At 50.9% G+C, this 23,313-nt stretch overlaps 1 protein-coding gene across 1 annotated transcript; it reads left to right on the top strand.

Moving 5' to 3' along the window:
- The first annotated feature begins 10,803 nt into the window (after positions 1-10,803).
- On the top strand, positions 10,804-20,297 carry cnot6a (CCR4-NOT transcription complex, subunit 6a). Its single transcript, XM_084442388.1, has 11 exons — positions 10,804-10,924; positions 11,132-11,318; positions 11,576-11,661; positions 12,084-12,185; positions 12,425-12,493; positions 12,759-12,916; positions 13,195-13,349; positions 15,192-15,346; positions 15,852-16,085; positions 16,850-17,052; positions 17,675-20,297. The coding sequence occupies exons 1-11, from the start codon at positions 10,813-10,815 to the stop codon at positions 17,888-17,890; spliced, it is 1,677 nt and encodes a 558-aa protein (XP_084298514.1). The 5' UTR covers positions 10,804-10,812; the 3' UTR covers positions 17,891-20,297.
- Positions 20,298-23,313: the final 3,016 nt, after the last annotated feature.

A 23,313-nucleotide genomic window follows, 5' to 3' on the forward strand; every position in this document is an offset into this window, starting at 1 on the left:
GTGGTCAGTCAGCCAGGGACATCGGTCAGTGTCAGCCAATCACCTGTAGGGACCAGAGGGACAAGCCCCACCCCCTCCTCCCATCCTCGCTGATGTGGAGGAGAAGGTCCTGGGTACAGAAACGACACACAGATCATTAATTTACCAGATGGAATATTCTCAGCTTTTCCATACTCCTCTCCCCCCCCCCCCCTCTCTCCCTCCCCCTCTCGTGCTCTCTCTCTCCCTACCCTATTCCTCAGTCTCTCTCTCTCTCTCTCTCTCTCTCTCTCTCTCTCTCACACACACACACACCCAAACAGGCCGAGGGGGAGGGGAATGACAGTGTTCCAGCAGGGTCTGTTACAGGTCTATGTGGCAGCGGCTCCATGGTAAAAACATTAACAGTAGGATGAGATCCAGAGAAGAGGAGAGCAGCATGAAAGACTGACTGAGATCAGAGCCTCAGACTGGGCAAACTCCACTTCCTCTCTCGGCCTGATGGTCTAATGGACTGACTTAGACCCCTAAAGGGCCCTAACCTGGACCCCCCCCCCTCCTCTAGGACCCCAGAGCTACCTTAACCTGGATCCTAACCTAGTTCTGAACCCCCTACCCTGGATCCTAACCCTACCCCCACTATCCCCTCTCTGCCCCCCCCCAAGCCCTCCTCCTGCCCCTATTTTAACCCCCTGACCTCTCAACACCCCCTCCACACCCCGCCACTCAGTACTCAACCCCCTGAGACACCTGACCTTTACCCCTCCCAGACTCCTACCCCCGAACCCTTCCTCTCTGTTAACCTCTGACCCCCTCCGGACCCCAGAGGCATCTTAATCTGGACCATGACACACACACACACACACACACACACACACACACACACACACACACACACACACACACACACACAGTGTGATTGATCTTGCCTGCTATTACTCCTACTGGTCTATCTAGGTCTCTCGGGGACAATGGAATGAGAGTTTCCTGGACCCCCGCCTCGCCCCCACCCCCCCTTCATCGGGACATCCTAAGCTGATCTACAGATATACACTTGTTTACTGTTGTGGCCCCCCAATCATCTCCTCCCCTCCTCTCCCCTTCCTTACAGTCTTACAGTCTTACAGTCTTTCTCATCCCTAACTTCCCAAACTTCCCCCCCTAGCCCCCCTGTCCTACCCTGCCCCCGCCTCCCCCCAACTTCCCAGCATGCCCCCCGCCCCTCCAAGCTCTCTCTCCCCAAACTCACCGAAGCTCTTCCCTCTCCTCCAACCCCCCCGACCTCTCAGGACCTCCGCTCCAGCCTCTAAACTAAACTGAACCCATCCTAGACCCCGACTGAACCCCAACTGAAATGTAATCCAACCCTCACTGTAGGAAACTGTAACAGCCAACTCTATCTGAATCTGACCAGCTCTTTTCCGGAAGGTTCTCCAGAAGGTTCTTGTCTCTCCGGGGCAGTGTGGCCGGGCTCGTGCTCTTGGACAGAAGTAGGGTTTCAGCAGGACAGGAAATACTTTCACACAAGCAGGAAATGTCTGCAGTTGTAACGGTTTTATAACACTGCAGCAGTGCCATCCTCCAATTCAGCCTTTCCCTCAGCAACGCACGCAAGACTGGACACGGCACACACACACACACACACACACACACACACACACACACACACCAAGCAAGTGCCAGTGGACACGCAGCAGTATGAGCGGTGTGTTGAGGCTGGTGTTGGGAGCGGGGGAAGGGAGCGTGTGGAGCCAGGCTGCAGACCAGTGCCGGACCGGAGACGGGGTCGGTCAGGGGGAGGAGGAGCAGCAGGAGCGACAGCACCCCCAGCTGGCAGGAGAAGAGCAGCGCAGGCCACTGGGGGGCGCTGCAGGGCCTCGTCCACGGGAGGGACACCCATTCTGTTACAGAAGTGGCCCACCACATGACCTGGAGAAGGGACAGATACGTGTGTGTGACAATCAGCTGTTCTCATGAACAGGAAGGCTGTATAGGTCCCAAACACAGATGTGTACAAGAACTGGAAACCTGCAGCAGAGATGATGGTCACACAGTAACCATGACGACCCAAGACCACTGTTCACCCTCTCACCTGTCCTGACATTCACCCGCTCACCGGCAGTCTGCGGTGTGATGCCCAGACTGTCCTGTTGGAGGCGCCATTGTTCAATGATGTGGTGGAAATGAGCTGCGATGAGATAAAGACAACCTCAGCCATTTGTCTTTCATATCAACCCATCTGTCTGTCTACCTGTCTGTCTATCTGTCTGTCTACCTGTCTGTCTATCTGTCTGTCTACCTGTCTGTCTACCTGTCTGTCTATCTGTCTGTCTGTCTGTCTGTCTGTCTGTCTGTCTGTCTGTCTGTCTGTCTGTCTGTCTGTCTACCTGTCTGTCTGTCTGTCTGTCTGTCTACCTGTCTGCCTGTCCGTCCGTCCGTCCGTCCGTCCGTCCGTCCGTCCGTCCGTCCATCATCCATCCATCCATCCATCCATCCATCCATCCATCCATCCATCCATCCATCCATCCATCCATCACAGAAGAGTGGTGCGATGAAGATGGCGGTGGCGGGTCCAGCAGGTCCAGCGCAGAACACCAGCATCGGCCGCATGCATCCCCTGAACACCAGCTCCTCAGTGAGGGGAGATACCACCTGAACACCAGCTCCTCAGTGAGGGGAGATACCACCTGAACACCAGCTCATCAGTGAGGGGAGATACCACCTGAACACCAGCTCATCAATGAGGGGAGACACCACCTGAACACCAGCTCATCAGTGAGGGTTGATACCACCTGAACACCAGCTCCTCAGTGAGGGGAGATACCACCTGAACACCAGCTCATCAGTGAGGGGAGATACCACCTGAACACCAGCTCATCAGTGAGGGGAGATACCACCTGGTTCTCAGCCACAATAGGTCCCTCACACATGCCTACCATGCCTGGGGGTCTGGACACACACACACATACACACACACACACACACACACACACACACACACACACACACACACAGTTTTCATCTCATGAGATGTTCGAATAATGGTTGACTAATTACACAAAGAAAATTAAAACTCACCAAATCCTGACTTGATTTCATCCACAAACCCCTTGGGGCTGTCCATCGCAGACTGGACCAACGGGCCAAGATAGAACAGCTGAGACAGACATAGCACAGCTCTAATAAAGAAAGAACAGCTGAGATAGTTAGAGCAGCTGAGATAGTTTGAACAGCTGAGATAGTTAGAACAGCTGAGATAGTTAGAACAGTTGAGATAGTTAGAACAGCTGAGATAGAACAGCTGAGATAGTTCGAACAGCTGAGATAGTTAGAACAGCTGATACTTAGAACAGCTGAGATACTTAGAACAGTTGATATAGAGTTAGATCAGCTGAGATAGAACAGCTGAGTATAGTTAGAACAGTTGAGATTGAGATAGAACAGCTGAGCCAGAGCCAGATGAGATGTAGCTGGGTAAGTGACCATGGTGGCCCCCAGAGAGATGTCCGCCTGGGTCAGACAACATGGGGACATCGTCACAGGTTCTCAGCATTGCCTCAGGAATATATATGAGCCTAATGCCGAGCTCCCTCTACGAGGTGGTCTCTCCCCCTCACACCTGTCCATTCTGTCCATGTCTTCAGCCAAGCCGGACACACCGCTGACACCAGCAACACGCTGGCCCAGCGCCTCCTGACCACACTAGGGTGATCCCTGAACGTACACACATGCAGGCACAAGCACCCCCCCCCCCCCCCCACCAACACACACACACACACACGCACGCACACCAACACACACATAAACAGACAAGTCTATACTCTGCTCTATCTCCCTACCCTTTCTCCTAAGGAGGTCAAAGCTGCAGATGCGTCTACCTGGGGTCAGTCCTCCAGAGGTAGAGGCTGCTGATGTAGAGACAGGCCCTCCCTGGTCAGGACAGGGTCAGGGCCAACGCTGCTGTCTCTGACTGCAGGAGCTGCTGCTGGCTGGACCGCAGACAGGGTTCATACAGGGCAGGGCAGGCTCCAATAGAGATGAATAGTCTCAGCTAGCAGAGGCTAGCACTAGCGTTCTGGCATCAGTTAGCCCCTAGCCAGGAGCAAGGCTAGCACAAGCGTACTGGCATCAGTTAGCACCTAGCCAGGAGCAAGGCTAGCACTAGCATACTGGTGTCAGTTAGCACCTAGCCAGGAGCAAGTCTAGTACAGCCTCTTGTGAGCAGAGAGATAAGACTTTCTATATATTTCTCTCTCTCTCTCTCTCTCTCTCTCTCTCACACACACACACACACTCACTCACTCACTCACTCACAGTTCTCTCTCTCTCTCTCTCTCTCTCTCTCTCTCTCTCTTTCTCTCTCTCTCTCTCTCTCTCTCTCTCTCTCCAGGAGTTGTGAGGTGACTCTGACCTCTGCTGGTAATATAATGTATTGCAGCCTCTGAGGAGCATCAACAGCAGGATTAGCAGTGTGTTCTTCTGGCCCAGACAGGCCAATGGTGGTACAGCATGTTTATCCAGGAAGGAGTGGCTTCAGAGGCTGGAAGGCTGGGGGCCTGTAGGGCTAGGGGTGTGTGTCTATAGGCCTGGGGGCCTGGAGGGCTAGGGGTGTGTGTCTATAGGCCTGGGGGCCTGGAGGGCTAGGGGTGTGTGTCTATAGGCCTGGGGGCCTGGAGGGCTAGGGGTGTGTGTCTATAGGCCTGGGGGCCTGGAGGGCAAGGGGTGTGTGTCTATAGGCCTGGGGGCCTGGAGGGCTAGGGGTGTGTGTCTATAGGCCTGGGGGCCTGGAGGGCTAGGGGGGTGTGTCTATAGGCCTGGGGGCCTGGAGGGCTAGGGGGGTGTGTCTATAGGCCTGGGGGCCTGGAGGGCTAGGGGGGTGTGTCTATAGGCCTGGGGGCCTGGAGGGCTAGGGGGGGGGTGTCTATAGGCCTGGGGGCCTGGAGGGCTAGGGGGGGGGTGTCTATAGGCCTGGGGGCCTGGAGGGCTAGGGGGGTGTGTCTATAGGCCTGGGGGCCTGGAGGGCTAGGGGTGTGTGTCTATAGGCCTGGGGGCCTGGAGGGCTAGGGGGGTGTGTCTATAGGCCTGGGGGCCTGGAGGGCTAGGGGTGTGTGTCTATAGGCCTGGGGGCTGGAGGGCTAGGGGTGTGTGTCTATAGGCCTGGGGGCCTGGAGGGCTAGGGGGGTGTGTCTATAGGCCTGGGGGCCTGGAGGGCTAGATGGCAGGACACTGTCCTAACAGCCTAGACAGGCACCACCAACACGTACATGACTGAATACTGGCAGTGGATGACAATGAATTACATTCAATAGAAGATTTAAAGAGAATGTAACTTTTGTCTGCAAGGGTGAATTCAATTGTCTTCTTCAAACAAAATGTACAAAAGGTCATTTAAAACAAAATGCAGGAAAAATAAAATACAGGAATAAAAGTTACAGTGCAGTGTATGAATGAATAATTATTTGATTTAATAGGCAGCGGCAAAAAGGAAAGTCTTCAGTCTTGATTTAAAAGAACTGAGAGTTGCAACAGACCTGCAGTTTTCTGGAAGTTTTTTCCAGATATGTGGAGCATTAAAATTGAACGCTGCTTCTCCATGTGTTTTAACTCTGGGGACAGAAAGCAGGCCTGTGCCAGACGACCTGAGAGGTCTGGATGGCTCATAACGTAGCAGCAGATCAGAAATATATTTTGGCCCTAAACTTCAGTGCTTTATAAACCAACAGCAGTATTTTAAAGTCAATTCTTTGACAGACAGGAAGCCAGTGTAAGGACCTCAGAACTGGAGTGATGTGTGAGGACTCGAGCAGCAGCGTTCTGAATCAGCTGCAGCTGTCTGATCGATTTTTTAGAGAGACCTGTAAACACACCGTTAAAGTAGTCGAGTCTACTGAAGATAAACGCATGGACATGTTTTTCCAGGTCCTGCTGAGACATAAATCCTTTAATCCTTGATATATTCTTCAGGTGATAGTAGGCTGACTTTGTAATTGTCTTAATGTGACTGTTGAAATTCAAGTCTGAGTCCATGACTACACCAAGATTTCTGGCTTCGTTTGTGGGTTTTAGCAGTGATTGGAGCTGAGCGCTGACTTTTAATCGTTCTTCTTTGATTCCAAAGACAATAACAGTTTTATTTTTGTTTAGTTGAAGAAAGTTCAGTGATATTTGTGTGTCGTCTGCATGGTAGCATATTTTGTTGTTTTCCATAATCTGAGCTAGTGGGAGCATGTAAATGTTGAACAGAAGAGGCGCCAGAATGGAGCCTTGGGGAACTCCACGGGTCATTTTTGTCAGCTCAGATTTGTAATTGCCTGTAGACACAAAGTAGTCCCTGTCCTTCAAGTAGGATTCAAACCAGTCTAGCACTGTGCCAGAAATTCTCAGCCAGTTTTCCAGTCGGCCTAGTAATATGGGGTCTGGGGGGGGTGAGGGAGGTGGATCCTCACAGGTGGGTGCCAGTGACAGGGGGAGAGTGAGAGGCGCCCCCTCTTGGGGGGGTGGAAGGGGTGGATCCTCATAGGCGATTGCCAGTGACCCCAGGGTGTGAAGATTCTTGCTCCTGGCTCGGATGTCTCCTATAATCAAAACTTTGTTGAGGCAGGGGCCGAGGCAACTCTTCTTCAAGGTTTCTGCCATATTGTGTTATGTCTACCTCCTGTCTTGGTGCCTCTTGTCTCTTGTCCTTGGCAGAGGGAACAGATGGATGATGCAGGAAGTAGAACAGGTTGGAGGTAAACAGTTTTATTCCTGACTTAAGTTGAGTCGATTTGCCTTGAAAAGATGTCTGCGCTCCCAGAAAAAGTTGAAATTCTCAATGAAGTGCACTGAATGGATGGTACATGCAGTTGACAGCCATGTGTTCAGTGCCAACATTCTGCTGAATCTCTCATTCCCTCTCCTGACTGGTGGTAGAGGACCACTGATAAACACCTCAGCTTTCAGAGAACTGACTGTTCAACAGATCCGTAAAGTCTTGCTTGAGAACTTCAGACTGCCGTTTCACAACATCATTTTTGTCCCTACGTGCACTATGATGTTTTTCACAGTTGGATGTGTAGCCTCGATATGCAAGATTCTTTGTCATGTCAGAGACCATATCCTTGGGAAAGCAGAGTATTTTTGGTGTTTTTACTCCATATGCTTCTTACATCTTCTACAGTAGTCACCCACAATCAGAGTTTGAGGCCCAGCCGGTAGCTTTCCCTGTAGCCTTCTGGTTTACTCTCAGTCCTGACCCTGCTGTGTGAGGAGATGTGATCCAGGTCATCAGATGGAGATGCAGGGTCCTGCAACAGTGGGGCAAATTTGTTCTCCAGTTGTACACTTGGTTGTCGGGGAGGTTTGTTGCTGGCTCTCCCTTTTGCAGCTGTCCACTGCTGTGTCCTACTAAGGACAGGGGTTGAAGAGACACTCTGCCTGGATGATAATGCAGGCCAGCCAGTCTCATCACAAATCTCCAGGCGCGGGGCTCTGCCTGTTACCCATCCTCCCATTTCCCTGGGAAATGATTTACTCTTAGGTTTTGCACCAAGAGAGTTCCAGGGAGGACTACCACTTGTAGATTTATTACCTGGTACACAGCTCTCCTGTTTCTTGGTAGTCTTGTTGGTGATAATTAGCCGTGTATTAGCATGCTCTTGTCCATTATTTTGAATCCATGGTAAGGTGGTGTCATTCCCAGTTAGTCAATTGACTTCCATGCTCACTTCTAATCGGTTCATTTTGGTTTCCAGCACTGTAATCTTCTGCAGAAGTTTGTAGAAGTCCTCTGTGGAGAAGGGGGGCATCTTGCTGCCGCGCTCACGTTATTGTGAGGAGGTAATAAAATGTTGAAATATGGCAACAGCCAACTATATCTACAAAAAATGCATGTCTCCACTACACAAGTAGAGTAGTGGTCAGAGCATTGGACTCCCACCCGGGAGACCGGGGTTCAAGACCTGGTGGGTGAACCCTTATGGGTCTATACCTCAAACCTCCACATGTTCATCCTTTCACTCCAACCTTTTTATTCCTAACCTAAATTCCACAAGTAGAGTAGTGGTCAGAGCATTGGATTCCCACGCGGGACATTATCAGAGATTACCGTCTACTCACTTCACCACCTAAAGGAAAGTGCATACAGCAGGTAACGACTTTTGTCCAGAAATAGAAGTTGAACCAATTGCAGCCAAATAGCTAATGTTACAGGAATCATCAGTGTAACTGCTTTATCCACTGATTGCTACCATTAGAACACACACACTAACGTACAGCACACACACCACACATACTAACAGATGGGGAACAAACATGCTATGTGGAGAATGGTGTTGTCATGCCAAATAGTAGCCTGGCTTCGCCAGACCCAATTCCCAAAAATGTCAAAGGTGGAAATTCTCAGTTCATATTCAATTTCCAAGGAATGTTATCTGGACGCAATTGGATAGACCTAACACCAAGAATCAGAGCAACAAAATGTGTGACGTAGCACTGAGCTCCTCTGTACAAAATCAAACCCGCTCCACAAACCGGCCGGGGGAAATCTATCTGAATGGGAGTGTTACCAGACTGAGCTGTGGAGAGAACCACGATCAGGATGGCACTGTCAGGCTCGCCAAAAGATGTCCAGGTGACCTCATCAGAATGACGTCATTATGTCAGCTGGACACGTTGCTATAGCAACAATATTCCGATTACAGCACCCGGACACATTTTGGCACACGGACACTTGGCATGACCGTGGCGGTTTGGTAGCGTGTCAATCATCCTTGTATTTGACACATGTAGCTGCTCACTGACCTCACACTATCCCAGCATGCAACCGATGAAAACACTTTTCGTCCCCTAATCGATAAAACATGAATAGACGATTCGAGGAAAATAAAAAAATAAGAATCGCTGTTATGAATCAAGCAGTAGGCCAGCTCCCAAACCACCGTTTGAAACCATCCAGCTCCTATCATGAGTGCTGCTCACCCTCCCCATATTTTCTATGGCACATATTTGTTATGAAATTGCAGAATTGAAAGTCTCTAGATCTGACATACATGTCCCATTTGACTGACAAACATGCCCCTTTGATTGATCAATATACCTACCAACCCATTCACTCCCACTGGGATGGCCTTTGACTTCCCATACAAGTTGAAGGTTAGATGATAGAGACAGTGAATGACGTGTTTGTTTAGATTCTCATCCTTTCTGTCACCCACATCTAATTGGGCACGCCCACAAAAAATAAAAGGCAAGAAAAAAAAAGCCTACTAGACGCAGGCAGGCCGGACTCACGCTACTGTGGTCAGAAATAGCCAATCACGGCGAGCGGTGTTATCACAGGCCAGAAATCTGTCAGACGCCATGGTTCTTGTTTTCTTTCAGAGAGGATAGCTAGATAACAGCTGCTACTGGAGTGAATTAGCTTGCTAGGAAGTAACAAAGGAAACACGCACTTGCACCGCCGACTGGTATGATCGTACAGGTAAACCATGGAACATCAATGTGTGGCTACGAATGAGAGCTAAACATTTTTTATTTATTTGCAGATGATCATTGAAAGACCCGAGCTAGCTAACACTGTCTAGCTTTATTTAGCTAGCTGCTGTAGATAGCCAACCAGCTAAAGCTAGCTAGCTGCTAGCACGACTAGCCAACTTGCTAACAATGAAAAGATTTGCCGCACGGCTTCTTGGCTAGTAGGAGCTTGCTAGCTACTGTTTGCTAACCAGTTTAGCTCATCACCTGCTAACAAAACGTGGTAATCCATGAGGGACTGAATATTTTATTCTGCCCTAACGTGAGCTAGCTAAGATGATGGTTTCATAGTAAAATAGCTAATGTTAACTAGTTAACTGTTAGCTATTCTCCTTTCATTGTTTTTTGTTACATTAGCAAATGTTAGCTAACGTTAGCTGGCTGATCAGTCATCATCGGTGATGCAAGTTAAATCGCCTAGCCAGCTATCCATGCATATAAGGTTATCCGTGAGCTAGCAAGCTAACGTTAGCTCGTGAATGTATTTTTAATGTATTATCTAACTAGCTAACGTTAATATATAGCCAGCGACTTGTTTCGCGAGGCTCCAGTGGTAGTGCTAGCTAGCAAACCAGCGTTATTTGAAACTTTTACTCTATAGTCAGCGTTAACGCTACCTTGCTAGCTCACAAACTCAGGAATAGAACCTGTTTAGATACCATTTCCATTCAATATCCAGATAGCTACATCACCAAAGCTAGCCAGCTACCCCGGCTCTCCATTTTACATAAACTGCCATTCCTACACACGCAAGCAGTTAACCACACGGAATGGATACAGCGTGCTGGTCACTAGCTAACTTGGATAACCAGCTACTCTTGAACTAAACTTCAACTCTTCAACTTGCATACGAATCCCAAGCTTATGTTTTCTGGGTGGCGGAAGAGTTTTTATTGCGAGTGTTGATAAGCAACAGCCATGCGGTCAAAATCGTTGTTGGCGAGTTGGCAATCACTGTGTGATGTCAGTCTTAAAAGCTGCCTTGAAAACTACAACTTGTAGTTGAATCATGTAGGCTGACAACGCTAAAATGTTACATATAGAATACCGTTGCGTGTACATTAATACCTTGGATTCTGAATTGATTTGATAAGATGTCCAGTTGTGCCATGGCTTGGCCTAGTCTAGTGATGTTTATTCAGGGATGACCGACTTTGGTGTGTGTGTGTGTACGTGCAATTTGCAGTGTACCAGGAACATAGATGCTGAATGTGTGTGGTTTTCATTGTTTGGTGAACGTACATGCTGAATGTGTGTGTGGTTTCCAGTATATCCAGAATGTAGATCTTGAATTTCTGTGTGATTTCCAGTGTTCCAGGAATGCCCAAGGAGAAATATGACCCGCCTGACCCCAGGCGGATGTACACAATAATGTCTTCCGAGGAGGCAGCCAATGGGAAGAAGTCTTACTGGGCTGAGCTTGAAATCAGTGGTGAGGTTTGGTTGGGGGTTGTGTGTGCGTGTGTGTGTGTGTGTGTGGGGGGGGGGGTTCGCACAATACAGGCTCCAGAAACATGAGCGATGTGCTGATGATACAGTAACAGTCTGTAGACCCTTAGGGGATAGGACCATTTCTAACTCCTCCCCTGCCCCCCCCCCTCTCTCCCTCCCTGCCCCCCTCCCCCCCCGCCCCCTGCAGGCAAGGTGAGGAGTTTGAGTACGGCGCTCTGGTCGCTGACACACCTGACGGCGCTCCACATCAGCGACAACTCCCTGTCCCGCGTCCCCCCCGACATCGCCAAGCTGCACAACCTGGTGTACCTGGACCTCTCCTCCAACAAGATCCGCAGCCTGCCCGCCGAGCTGGGCAACATGGTGGCTCTCAGGTCAGACACTACGACTCCCAGCATGCACCTCCCGCTCACCTCAGAAGAATGGGATACAGAGACGGAAGCATTTGATTGGCTGCTGTCGGTGCCTCTATCCGTAGACTGTGACAGTGAAGAGGGAGGAGGAGGAGGGGGGGGGGGTCCTGTTGGTTTACATGGTTGTCACAATGGTACATTGAGGTTCAAAAGTGCTGGTGCTCTGTGTCCCCCTCCCCGAGTCTGAGCCCAGCCTTTCTTCCTGCTGTACCCCACAGGGAACTACTTCTCAACAACAACCAGCTGAGGATGCTACCGTACGAGCTGGGCAAGCTGTTCCAGCTGCAGACGCTGGGCCTCAAAGGTGAGTGTGGCCCCGGGTGGACCTGCGCCGCTGCTGGCCGGGAGGTCTGGATCCTACATGTCTGCGCTGTGATACGCGTGTAGATGACTCGGGTTTGATTGGTTCGTTGCTTCTCTCTCGCTCACTCACTTACTCACTCACTCTTGCCTCTCTTCTCAATTCAGCATAGGACAGGCCTAAAGGATAGCTGACGAATAACAAGCTAGAAATGTCCACTTAGCCTATCACAGATCCCAATGCTAGATGGGGTTTCTAGACTGGGCCAACCAGAGAGCCAGATAGGGCTGGTGTCTGGACCACACACACAAACACACAGATACACACACACACATACACACAGAAGCTGTGTTGTGGTTGTGGCTGTGTCTCTGGCCTGGTTCCAAACCCTAACTCCAGGATGCTGGCTGTGCCCTGCTCCCCAGGAAACCCCCTGGCCCAGGAGATCATGAGTCTGCACCAGGAGCCCGACGGCACCCGACGCCTCCTCAACTACCTGCTGGACAACCTGGCCGGCACCAAGAGAGGTGTGTGTGTGTGTGTGTGTGTGTGTGTGTGTGTGTGTGTGTGTGTGTGTGTGTGTGTGTGTGTGTGTGTGTGTGTGTGAGACTGTGATTGTGTGTGAGACTGTGATTGTGTGTGAGACTGTGATTGTGTGTGAGACTGTGTCTGTGTCTGTGTGTGTGTGTGTGTGTGTGTGCTCGCGTGTGTGCGTGCGCGCGTGCCTGTCCAGTGTATGAGGCTTTCTCTCTCCTGTGCTCCTCAGTCTCTCCAGAGCAGCCCCCTCAACGCTCCTGGGTGGTCCTACAGGAGCCCGACCACACACGACCAGCAGGTAGACACACACACACACACACACACACACACACCTCTACGTTTCCTCTCTTCTCTCCCTCTCTCTTTTTTCTCTCTCCGTAATGTGTGTGGGTGTCCGTGTGTGTGTGTGTGTGTGTGTGTGTGTGTGTGTGTGTGTGTGTGTGTGTGTGTGTGTGTGTGTGTGTGTGTGTGTGTGTGTGTGTGTGTGTGTGTGTGTGTGTGTGTGTGTGTGTGTGTGTGTGTGTGTGTGTGTGTGTGTGTGTCCTCGTCCTCGTCCTCCCCAGCGCTGTTCTCTGTAATGTGCTATAACGTGCTGTGTGATAAGTACGCCACGCGGCAGCTGTACGGATACTGCCCCTCCTGGGCGCTCAACTGGGACTACAGGAAGAAGTCCATCATGCAGGAGATCATGGGCTGCAACGCTGACATCATCAGTCTGCAGGTACACACACTCTCACACACACTCACACAGTTACACACACACACTCACTCACACAGTTACACACACACACTCACTCACACACACACACACACAAACACTCACTCACGCAGGTACACACACTCACGCAGTTACACACACTCATACATACACACACACTCACATGCATACCAGGGGAGAGACATACACACACTCACTCAGCTACTCACTCCCATACACACACACACAGACACACCTGTGCACTCACACACACAATCTTTTTTTCTGACGTCTGTGAACAGGAAGTGGAGACGGAGCAGTACTACAGCTTCTTCCTGCCGGAGCTGAAGGAGCAGGGCTACGAGGGCTTCTTCAGCGCCAAGTCCCGCGCCAGGACCATGTCTGAGTCTGACCGCAAGCACGTCGACGGCTGCGCTGTCTTCTACAAGACCGACAAGTGAGGAGCGCACACACACGGACACACACACACACACTAGGGATGCTCCGATCGATCGGCCACCGATTTAAATCGGCCGGTTTTCACTCCAAACGACTCGATCGGCGGTCGTCAAATTGGCCGATCGCAACAGCCGATCTTTTAAGTCTTCTAACTGGTTAGCTTGGCATGGATTTAAGTACAAACTTGGATGCTACAAGCTAAATGTTATAGAGTAGTGGTTCAATTCAGTGAAACGTGAAATAGTGACTCTAACCACAGCAGACGAGGGTGTAAATACAGATCCTGTTGGATGTAACGTTGCTTGATCTCCAGTTGAATAACGTCATGTCAACAGCGTCAAACATCCATTCCAACTGCGCAGATTTTCTCCCAGGATCTCCTCATACAGCCCAAATATCTCCAAAGCTGCTGCTGCTAATCACTTGTTAACGGAATCTAATAACTAATCAGCTGTGGTTTGGATATTTTTGCGGTTTAAAATTAGGATAGAGGACTCTACTAGTTCAAGCAGATACTCATGTCCGGTAGCTTTCTTTCAAGGAATTCCAAAATAAAAGTCACAGAAAACAATTACACAACAAAAAACACTACTTTTTACTCACTTGGCATTGGTCTGAATGTTATAGGCCTACTGTATACTGAAGTATGAAGTCTACTGAATCTGATATATACAGAATGATATTTGGAGGGCCTATTCATCAGTTAATAAGTGATAATAATGGGCAACCTTAATCTAAATCTATGCAAGCAAAGACAGTGTCATCATATCAATACAATAATATGGGTAAGACCATTCTCAGAGGAGAAGTTGTTTCGTGTGTGTGTTCTTTTATAAATTGCTATCGGACGATCCTGAGGAAAATAATCGGTGATCGGTATCGGCCCAAAAAGTTCCGATCGGAGCATCCCTAACACACACACACACACACGTGTACACACACGCACGCATGGACACACACACACACACGGACACACACAAACACACGCGCACGCTCAAACACACGGACACACGCACACACACACACTTGTGTGATGTAGCATGTGACCAACAAACTTGACTGACCGGGCTACTAGGCCTGAAAGTGGACGAGCCTGATCATGAGTCGGAGACCCTCAAGTCTACTGAGATTCTTGAAGTCAAGCAGTTTTTTTACTCCACTGTCAAGATGCGCTGGTGGGCTAAGACCACTCACCTGCCTTGTGGTCCATATAGGACAGGACAATCATTAGTTTTAGTCCTAGGCTATTACTATGGCTGTTTATTGTGCAGTAAACGGAGACTTGAGACTGATATTGCGGAGGGAAATCAAAATGGAAGTCAAATGGAATATCACAACACAACTGCTTTCCTAGATCAATCTTCTTGTACTGTTTTAACTAAGATGCAATATTTTCCCCATAGACAGATTGAGCTCTAACATCTACAAACATGCTTTAGTGAAGGTCAAAACATGTCCTAGTGACCGCTGCCCAACGCATGAGCCTCTTCACACGCTTTCAATGTGCAGGTGAGGAGACGATCGACAGGTCACCCAACTTAATGTAGGCTACGGGAAACACCGCACAAAAACATGGGGGCATCTCAAGGCATCTGAAGACGGACAATGTGGGCTCGATGATTCATGCCTAGCAAGAACAACAGACGTCTGTTATTGTGCTGTGCACTCATCTTAGACATGGGTGGGGTCGTTGAATCTCTGGTTTCAGCAGGTGAATCTGATTCGACTCACAACATTGGGTCGGGTGCAGCCCTATTTGCTCCACACACACACACACACACACACACACACACACAGGTGAGTGTTAATCTGTGTTAACGGACCCCTTCTCCGTCTTCAGGTTCGGCCTGGTCCAGAAACACACGGTGGAGTTCAACCAGCTGGCCATGGCCAACTCCGAGGGCTCGGAGGCCATGCTCAACAGGGTCATGACCAAGGACAACATCGGGGTGGCTGTCCTTCTCGAGGTCCGCAAGGAGATGATGGAGCAGTCTGGTGAGCGCCAGAGGGGAACACCACACACACACACACACACACACACACACTGTCTGTCTGTCTGCATGAAAATGGTGGGGCCAGACTGTCTATTTGTTTTGATCTCTCTGTGATGGATCGTCCCCTCACACCTCCCCAGCAGAGATCTGACCACTACTCGTCATCTCTCCTTCACCTCTCCAACCCTCCTTCCTTCCCTCCCTCCGCCTCCCCCTATCTCTCTCCTCCTGGTTCCTTCCTTCTCTCTCTCCTTCCTCCATCCCTCTCTCTCTCCTTCCTCCATCCCTCTCTCTCTCCTTCCTCCATCCCTCTCTCCTTCTCCTTCCTTCATCCCCCTCTCTCTCCTTCCTCCATCCCTCTCTCTCTCTCTCTCTCTCTCTCTCTCTCCTTCCTCCATCCCTCTCTCTCCTCCCTCCATCCCTCTCTCTGTCCTTCCCTCTCTCTCCTTCCTCCATCCCTCTCTCTCTCTGTCCATCCCTCTCTCCTCCTCTCTCTCTCTCCCCAGCGGGGAAGTCCCTCCACGGCATGGAGAAGCAGCTCCTCCTGGTGGCCAACGCCCACATGCACTGGGACCCGGAGTACTCGGACGTGAAGCTGGTCCAGACCATGATGTTCCTGTCGGAGGTGAAGAACATCGTGGACAAGGCCACGCGCTCCCTCAAGCTCTCCTCCATCTCCGGGGAGACCAACGCCGTCCCCCTGGTGCTGTGCGCCGACCTCAACTCCCTCCCAGACTCAGGTGAGCGGCGTGTGTGTGCGCGTGTGTGCGTGCGTGTGTGGATGCTATACGACTTCAGATTTTTTCAGGTCGACGTATCCATCAATAAAGTCAAAGTCGAGTCGACAAGTCGTGTGATGACGTCATCACACGTACACAGCGGAGGAATAGCCTAGCCTACATAGATACAGAAAACAACAACAAAACACCATAACATAATGGCCTGAAGTAAGTCAGCAATGTGTGCGTAGCTCACGAAGGAGGAGTAATTATGGCCAGTATGGATTTACTAACTGAGAAGACAAACCTGACGAACGTCGCTATCACTTTCACAAAATGAATTTGCGAACTGAGCAGACAATCGTCGCTACTTGTCCACATGTGGTATTGTGAACGTAGCTAACTAAGCAAACACTTGTGAGGAACGTTGCCGCTGTCATCATCAGAAGGTCATTTAAGCTGCTAGTTGTCTTGTTAGCTCCGATATGACTAGCCAGCATAGTCTCTCCCTGTCAGTTGAATCTCCGCGCTCCACATACTACATAATAGCATCAGCAGCATGCAGCAACATAGTTAGCGTGTATCAGAGAGAAGCAGAGGGAGAGAGAAGCAGAGGGAGAGAGAGAAACGGAGAGGGAGAGAGAGGGGGAAAAACACGACTCGCACCTCCCCGGCGGAGTCGACTTGTGCTACTGACGTCGACAAGTCGACTTTTCTGACAATGCCCTACTATGCGTGTACGTATACATGTAGCGTGTGTGTGTGCCCCCTCCCCCCCCCCCCAGGCGTGGTGGAGTACCTGAGCACGGGCGGGGTGGACAGCACCCACAAGGACTTCAAGGAGCTGCGCTACATCGACAGCCTCACCAACTTCAACTGCAACGGCAAGAACGGCACCTCCAGCAGCCGCATCACCCACGGCTTCCAGCTGAAGAGCGCCTACGAGAACGGCATGATGCCCCACACCAACTACACCTTCGACTTCAAGGTGAGCCTCGCGCACACACTAGAGATGCGCGGATGGAGTTTGAGCGCACCCGAATCCTCGTGCACTCATCAACCATCCACCCGCCACCCACCCGACGGAATTATATTCTAAAATGTAGAGACCCGCACCCAACCCGCCAAACATGAAGTTACTGTATTTACATTTAAATTATGTCCAGCCGTTCGTGCTCATTTGCTTTTCATATAGGCGCATTTTCTTGACTTACAATTTAAAGATTATAGGCTCGCTTTCGCAGGATCTCGGTTGACGAAGTGGTCGAGGGTGTTAGAGTGATCTGCTGGCAGGTCTCGCGCTTTCTCCCAGTTATAATATAATATATATAATTATAGTAGTTATTAAATACGAATATAACTGACAAATCCACCCGCAATCCACCCGAAATAAATCACAATGTTGATTTTTATTGGCCCACCCACCCGCGGACGCGGATATCCGCAGATGTCACAGATATATCCGCAATATTCGCATCTCTAGCACACATGCACACACAGGCACACACACACACACATGCACAGAGCGCGAGGAGGAGGGAGGAATCTGGGCAGGTGTTCTCCAGCGCAGCGATGCGTCCGTCTGACCGTTGTTCTCTGTCCTTCCTCAGGGCATCATCGACTACATCTTCTACTCCCAGCCCAGTCTGAATGTTCTGGGTGTGTTGGGCCCACTGGACCCTCACTGGCTCCACGAGAACAATGTGAGCGGCTGCCCGCACCCCCACATCCCCTCTGACCACTTCTCCCTGTTCGCCCAGCTGGAGCTGCTCCTGGCCCCGCCCCCCGCCCCCCTCAACGGCCTGCACCTGCCCTCGCGCAGGTAGTCCCCCCCGCCCGCCACCAGAGGGCGCCGGCCCGGCTCCGCGCCCCGGCGTCAACACCTTCTCCCGCTAGGTCGACCAAGAAGAGGAAGAAACGGCAAATGACCACACACACACACTCACGCACGCTCTGTAGAGACCTGAAGACAACCAGGAGGAGTGGCGTCTGTCTCAACACCCCGCCCCCCCAGAGCCCCCCCTCCTCCGCCCAGACCCCCCCTCCCGTCCACTCACCAGAGTTTTTAACAGGAGCCAGCTGCTCGCCTCAATCTTAGCCAGGTCGTCTAGACGGCCGTTTTACTGGGCACAATTACTATGTTGTATAGTTTCACTCTGCGGTCAGGACTCTTGACCTCTGACCTGCCCGCTGATGGAGGTGGGGGGATGAGGGGGGTTCTGGCATCGGGAGAGACTTGACCAGTGGGTCGTCCACAGGAAGAGAGGCGTCACCTGCAGGCCACCGTAGACACAGGTTAGACCAGGCAGCTAGACCTCACCACAACACCTACCAGCAGGCCTGCTAGCTCACCTGGACACTCCGACGGACCAGGCCAGGCCAGACCAAGCTTTCCCGGACCAGGCCAGCCGAACCCAGACCAGGCCAGCCTAACCCAGACCTGCCGCCAAACGCTCTCATCTGGAAGAAAAACTAAAAACCAACTACGATTGTATTGTAAATTTAATTAAGACTTGACTAAATTTGTATCCATTTTAAAACGTGTTTAAAGTAATAGAGAAATGTTAAAACGACCAGCTTGTACAAAACCAGATTCAAAACAATAAGGTGTCCTTTCAGGTTTTTTCCCGCTGTTAAACTTTGCACTGGAGGTTCCGTTTTTTCCTGGTCAACCACTTTTGTAAAGGCGGAACGCGGCGTCTCCCAGAAGACCGCGGGGTTCTAGCTAATGTCGTCACGCCGCCCGTCATGCGTGTGCTGCCGGCGTCACGTGACACGCGCTGCCTCTCCGATGCACTGCCAACGTGGCGGGTCAGTCGGCCGGCCACGCCCCCACAGACTCCTCCTCCACGCCAGGGTTTTAACCACAGACTCCGTCTGAACGCCCAGGGGCTTGTTGTTGTTGTTGTTTTTAAATCATGACCAGCTCGTATCGGACTCCATCTTTCTTTCCCTCTTCTCACTTCTTTATGGCTATGTTGGCTAGTCATGGTGATGTGGACTAGTCATGGTGATGTGGACTAGTCATGGTGATGTGGACTAGTCATGGTGACGTGGACTAGTCATGGTGATGTGGACTAGTCATGGTGATGTGGACTAGTCATGGTAAGGTGGACTAGTCGTGGTGAGGTGGACAAGTCATGGTGAGGTGGACTAGTCGTTGTGATGTGGACTAGTCGTGGTAACGTGGACTAGTCATGGTGATGTGGACTAGTCATGGTCATGGTGAGGTGGACTAGTCGTTGTGATGTGGACTAGTCGTGGTAACGTGGACTAGTCATGGTGAGGTGGACTAGTCATGGTGATGTGGACTAGTCAAGGTCATGGTGAGGTGGACTAGTCATGCTGAGGTGGACTAGTCATGGTGATGTGGACTAGTCATGGTGAGGTGGACTAGTCATGGTGAGGTGGACTAGTCATGGTGAGGTGGACTAGTCATGGTGAGGTGGACTAGTCATGCTGAGGTGGACTAGTCATGCTGAGGTGGACTAGTCATGGTGAGGTGGACTAGTCATGGTGAGGTGGACTAGTCATGGTGAGGTGGACTAGTCATGCTGAGGTGGACTAGTCATGCTGAGGTGGACTAGTCATGCTGAGGTGGACTAGTCATGCTGAGGTGGACTAGTCATGGTGAGGTGGACTAGTCATGGTGAGGTGGACTAGTCATGGTGAGGTGGACTAGTCGTGGTGATGCGACTGTTTTGTACGGGCTTGTTTTTTTCTTTTTTTTTCTTGATCGTTTTATCAGCTGAACCTTTACAGACGTCTCTACGCTTCCTCCAATCCTGTTTGTTTCCGTGGTTTCATCTTGCTAGTCCTCTGGGGGCAGGGCGGGGGGGGGGGGGGGGCCCTGAGGACGCTGATCATGCCGAGGTCCTTACTGAGCCCCCCCCCCCGGGGCCACGGGCCCCTCACCCACGCCCCAGTCCAGTCTAGTGTATCGTAGTTGTATATCTAGAGCCAACTGACTCCTCAACTCAGGCGATTTCTCTGTAAGAACTTTGTTTCATTTTGATGTGTTTTATCTTCTGTCCATTTGCTAGACCTCAGCTGCATCCTTCTGTCCCGTCTAGTGCCATTCCATGCATTCTGCCACATGGCTCACCGCTGGCACACCTGCCCTCCAGGCTCTACAGTCCAGGCTGGCACCTAGGGTCAGTTCTGCCCAGGTGTGTGTCCTCCCAGGGTCAGAACTGCCCAGGTGTGTGTCCTCCCAGGGTCAGTTCTGCCCAGGTGTGTGTCCTCCCAGGGTCAGAACTGCCCAGGTGTGTGTCCTCCCAGGGTCAGTTCTGCCCAGGTGTGTGTCCTCCCAGGGTCAGTTCTGCCCAGGTGTGTGTCCTACCTCCCAGGGTCAGTTCTGCCCAGGTGTGTGTCCTCCCAGGGTCAGTTCTGCCCAGGTGTGTGTCCTCCCAGGGTCAGTTCTGCCCAGGTGTGTGTCCTCCCAGGGTCAGTTCTGCCCAGGTGTGTGTCCTCCCAGGGTCAGTTCTGCCCAGGTGTGTGTCCTCCCAGGGTCAGTTCTGCCCAGGTGTGTAGGTGGAGAGAAGGGCAGGGATGTCAGTTGTGGTCTGAGCTGGAGGCGTGGCTTTGTAAGGTCGAGCGCACCAGCACCAATCAGAGGCCCTCCCAGAGCGAGGCGTCCTCACCAGGCCAATGTGTTTGCTCTCTCTCTCCTCTCCTGAAATGTCACAATGATGTGTTTTTTTATGATGAAATGGATTGACAAGCACTTATTGTAGATCACTAGTGCAGCTACTCGTACGGCTTTTTAACTGATCTCCCGGCGTGGGCCGGAGCAGCTTTTTAAATGAACTTTCCCGAGCAGGGAGGAGGACCACGCCCTCTCCGACTCTGGTTCCTCCCCTGGTCCATTCACACCCTTCTGTTGAGGTTTTTCCGGTTGATTTCAACTAAAACAATGTGTCTGGGTGGTTCTATTGGATTGCTGATGGTGGTGTTGTAGCAAAAAGAGATTTTGTTTTGTAAATTGTGAATAAATGATGTATCCCGTTTCCTGGCTGTGACATGACTTGTGTTACTGTGTGCATAATGGCAGGTTTGTAACGGTAATCCATGTTTTCATTCTTTCCTCCTTTTTTGTGTTCTCAAAACCAAATTTCTGTTTTGTAAAAAAAAAAAAAAAAATGTTGGCACACTGAATTCTAGATTTTTATCGTTGCTGACTTTTGACTCCAGTCACATGATTTGAACAGTGTCTTTTAACAGGAAACGGTTGACAAAAGTCTATAGAAAATAAAATGACAGAAATAAAGAGTGGTTGGTCGTTGTCCCCCTAATGAGCCTGTCCTTGTCCTTACACCCTCTCCTCTTGATTGGACAGATCTGAAATGGAGTGCCCCCCCCCCCCCTGGCCTGAAGAGGTGCAGTAGTGGGGTTTTGTGCTGGGGTCTGTCCAAGGGGCTGGTCGAATCACCTCAGAAGGAATCCTGGTGCAGAACCTGCCACATTCAACCCCGACTAAACAAGGCAAAATGTTAATGTCAACGGAAACGGTGGTGCATTGAACACCCTGTTGAGCGTTGTGTTGGAGCCATTTTGCGGACTTCCTCTTTAATCCAGCGGGTCTACGTCACTGCTGATTGGGTAGCCTCGTTCACACACCCACCACATCAGAGAAAACGCAGCTCAAAGCGCGTCGCACACCGTTTAGAAGAAACGTTGACCGGCCCGATGACCACAGCTAAACGGTGCACACTTGGGATTGAACCTGCCTCTGCTGCTCAGGTCCTGGTGCTGCTCCTCAGAGTTGACCAATGCAAGGGGATCTTTTATGGGAAGTGGAATGTTTTATTAGTCCTTTATTCAGGGGAATTCCTTTGAGACCAGGGTCGGTTTTGCGGGTGGTGGTGTAGAGGTGGTTATGGGAGGTGGTGTAGAGGGTGTTGAGGTGGTTATGGGAGGTGGTGTAGAGGGTGAGGTGGTTATGGGAGGTGGTGTAGAGGGTGAGGTGGTTATGGGAGGGGGTGTAGAGGGTGTTGAGGTGTTGTAGAGGTGGTTATGGGAGGTGGTGTAGAGGGTGAGGTGGTTATGGGAGGGGGTGTAGAGGGTGTTGAGGTGTTGTAGAGGTGGTTATGGGAGGTGGTGTTGAGGGTGTAGGGGGTGTTGAGGTGGTTATGGGAGGTGGTGTTGAGGTGGTGTAGGGGGTGTTGAGGTGGTGTAGAGGGTGTTGAGGTGGTGTAGGGGGTGTAGAGGTGGTTATGGGAGGTGGTGTTGAGGTGGTTATGGGAGGTGGTGTAGAGGGTGTTGAGGTGGTTATGGGAGGTGGTGTAGAGGGTGTAGAGGTGGTTATGGGAGGTGGTGTAGAGGGTGTTGAGGTGGTTATGGGAGGTGGTGTAGAGGGTGTTGAGGTGGTTATGGGAGGTGGTGTAGAGGGTGTTGAGGTGGTTATGGGAGGGGGTGTAGAGGTGGTGTAGAGGGTGTTGAGGTGTTGTAGAGGTGGTTATGGGAGGTGGTGTTGAGGTGGTTATGGGAGGTGGTGTTGAGGTGGTTATGGGAGGTGGTGTTGAGGGTGTAGGGGGTGTTGAGGTGGTTATGGGAGGTGTAGGGGGTGTAGAGGTGGTTATGGGAGGAGACGCAGGCTGTAGGGGACCCAGGTTAAGGGAGGTAGCAGCAGAGCTGAGAAACCTGGTGAACTAGGAGACAGAACTCATAACTCTGGATCATCAGCAGTTGTGAATGCTGAGCTTGAAGGTTGATCAGGGTTAGATCTTCAGATCTTCAGAGTTCCAGAGAGGTTTTCTCTCCCCCAGGGCAACAGACTCCTGTCTCCAGGATGCAAGAAATGGGCAGATAATGATGTCAGAAACCAACCTTCCTCGCAGAATCAGCCCGTTTTCTGTGCGTGTGTGCGCATGTGTAACTACCTGGGATGTCTCAGCTGCTGTGTGTGTGTGTGTGTGTGTGTGTGTGTGTGTGTGTGTGTGTGTGTGTGTGTGTGTGTGTGTGTGTGTGTGTGTGTGTGTGTGTGTGTGTGTATGTATATATATATATATATATTGCATTAATACTGTCTCTCCTCTGCTGTTCTCGGGATGTAGGGTTCCAGCAGTCAGTGGGCCAGGTGACGGTGCTTGTGGGTACGGCGGGGAATGTGGGACAATCTTAATGTGTTCCATGTTTGATGTGCGAAAGGCCAGGAGTTGGAGGCTGGAGGCTCAACCTGCACTAACTTGGCTCACTGTTATTTATTCTTCTTCTTACTGCTAAGTGGGTCCTCCTCCCCCTGCCAGTT

Source organism: Borostomias antarcticus (assembly GCF_949987555.1).
Source record: "Borostomias antarcticus genome assembly, chromosome: 1".
NCBI classification, from domain to species: domain Eukaryota; kingdom Metazoa; phylum Chordata; class Actinopteri; order Stomiiformes; family Stomiidae; genus Borostomias; species Borostomias antarcticus.

Excerpts from the sequence above, each read along its gene's own strand:
- cnot6a (XM_084442388.1), top strand. The coding sequence starts at position 10,813 with ATGCCCAAGGAGAAATATGACCCGCCTGACCCCAGGCGGATGTACACA. Across the intron at positions 12,186-12,424 it reads CCTGGCCGGCACCAAGAGAG|TCTCTCCAGAGCAGCCCCCT; the intron begins GTGTGTGTGTGT and ends TGTGCTCCTCAG. Across the intron at positions 17,053-17,674 it reads ACTACACCTTCGACTTCAAG|GGCATCATCGACTACATCTT; the intron begins GTGAGCCTCGCG and ends GTCCTTCCTCAG.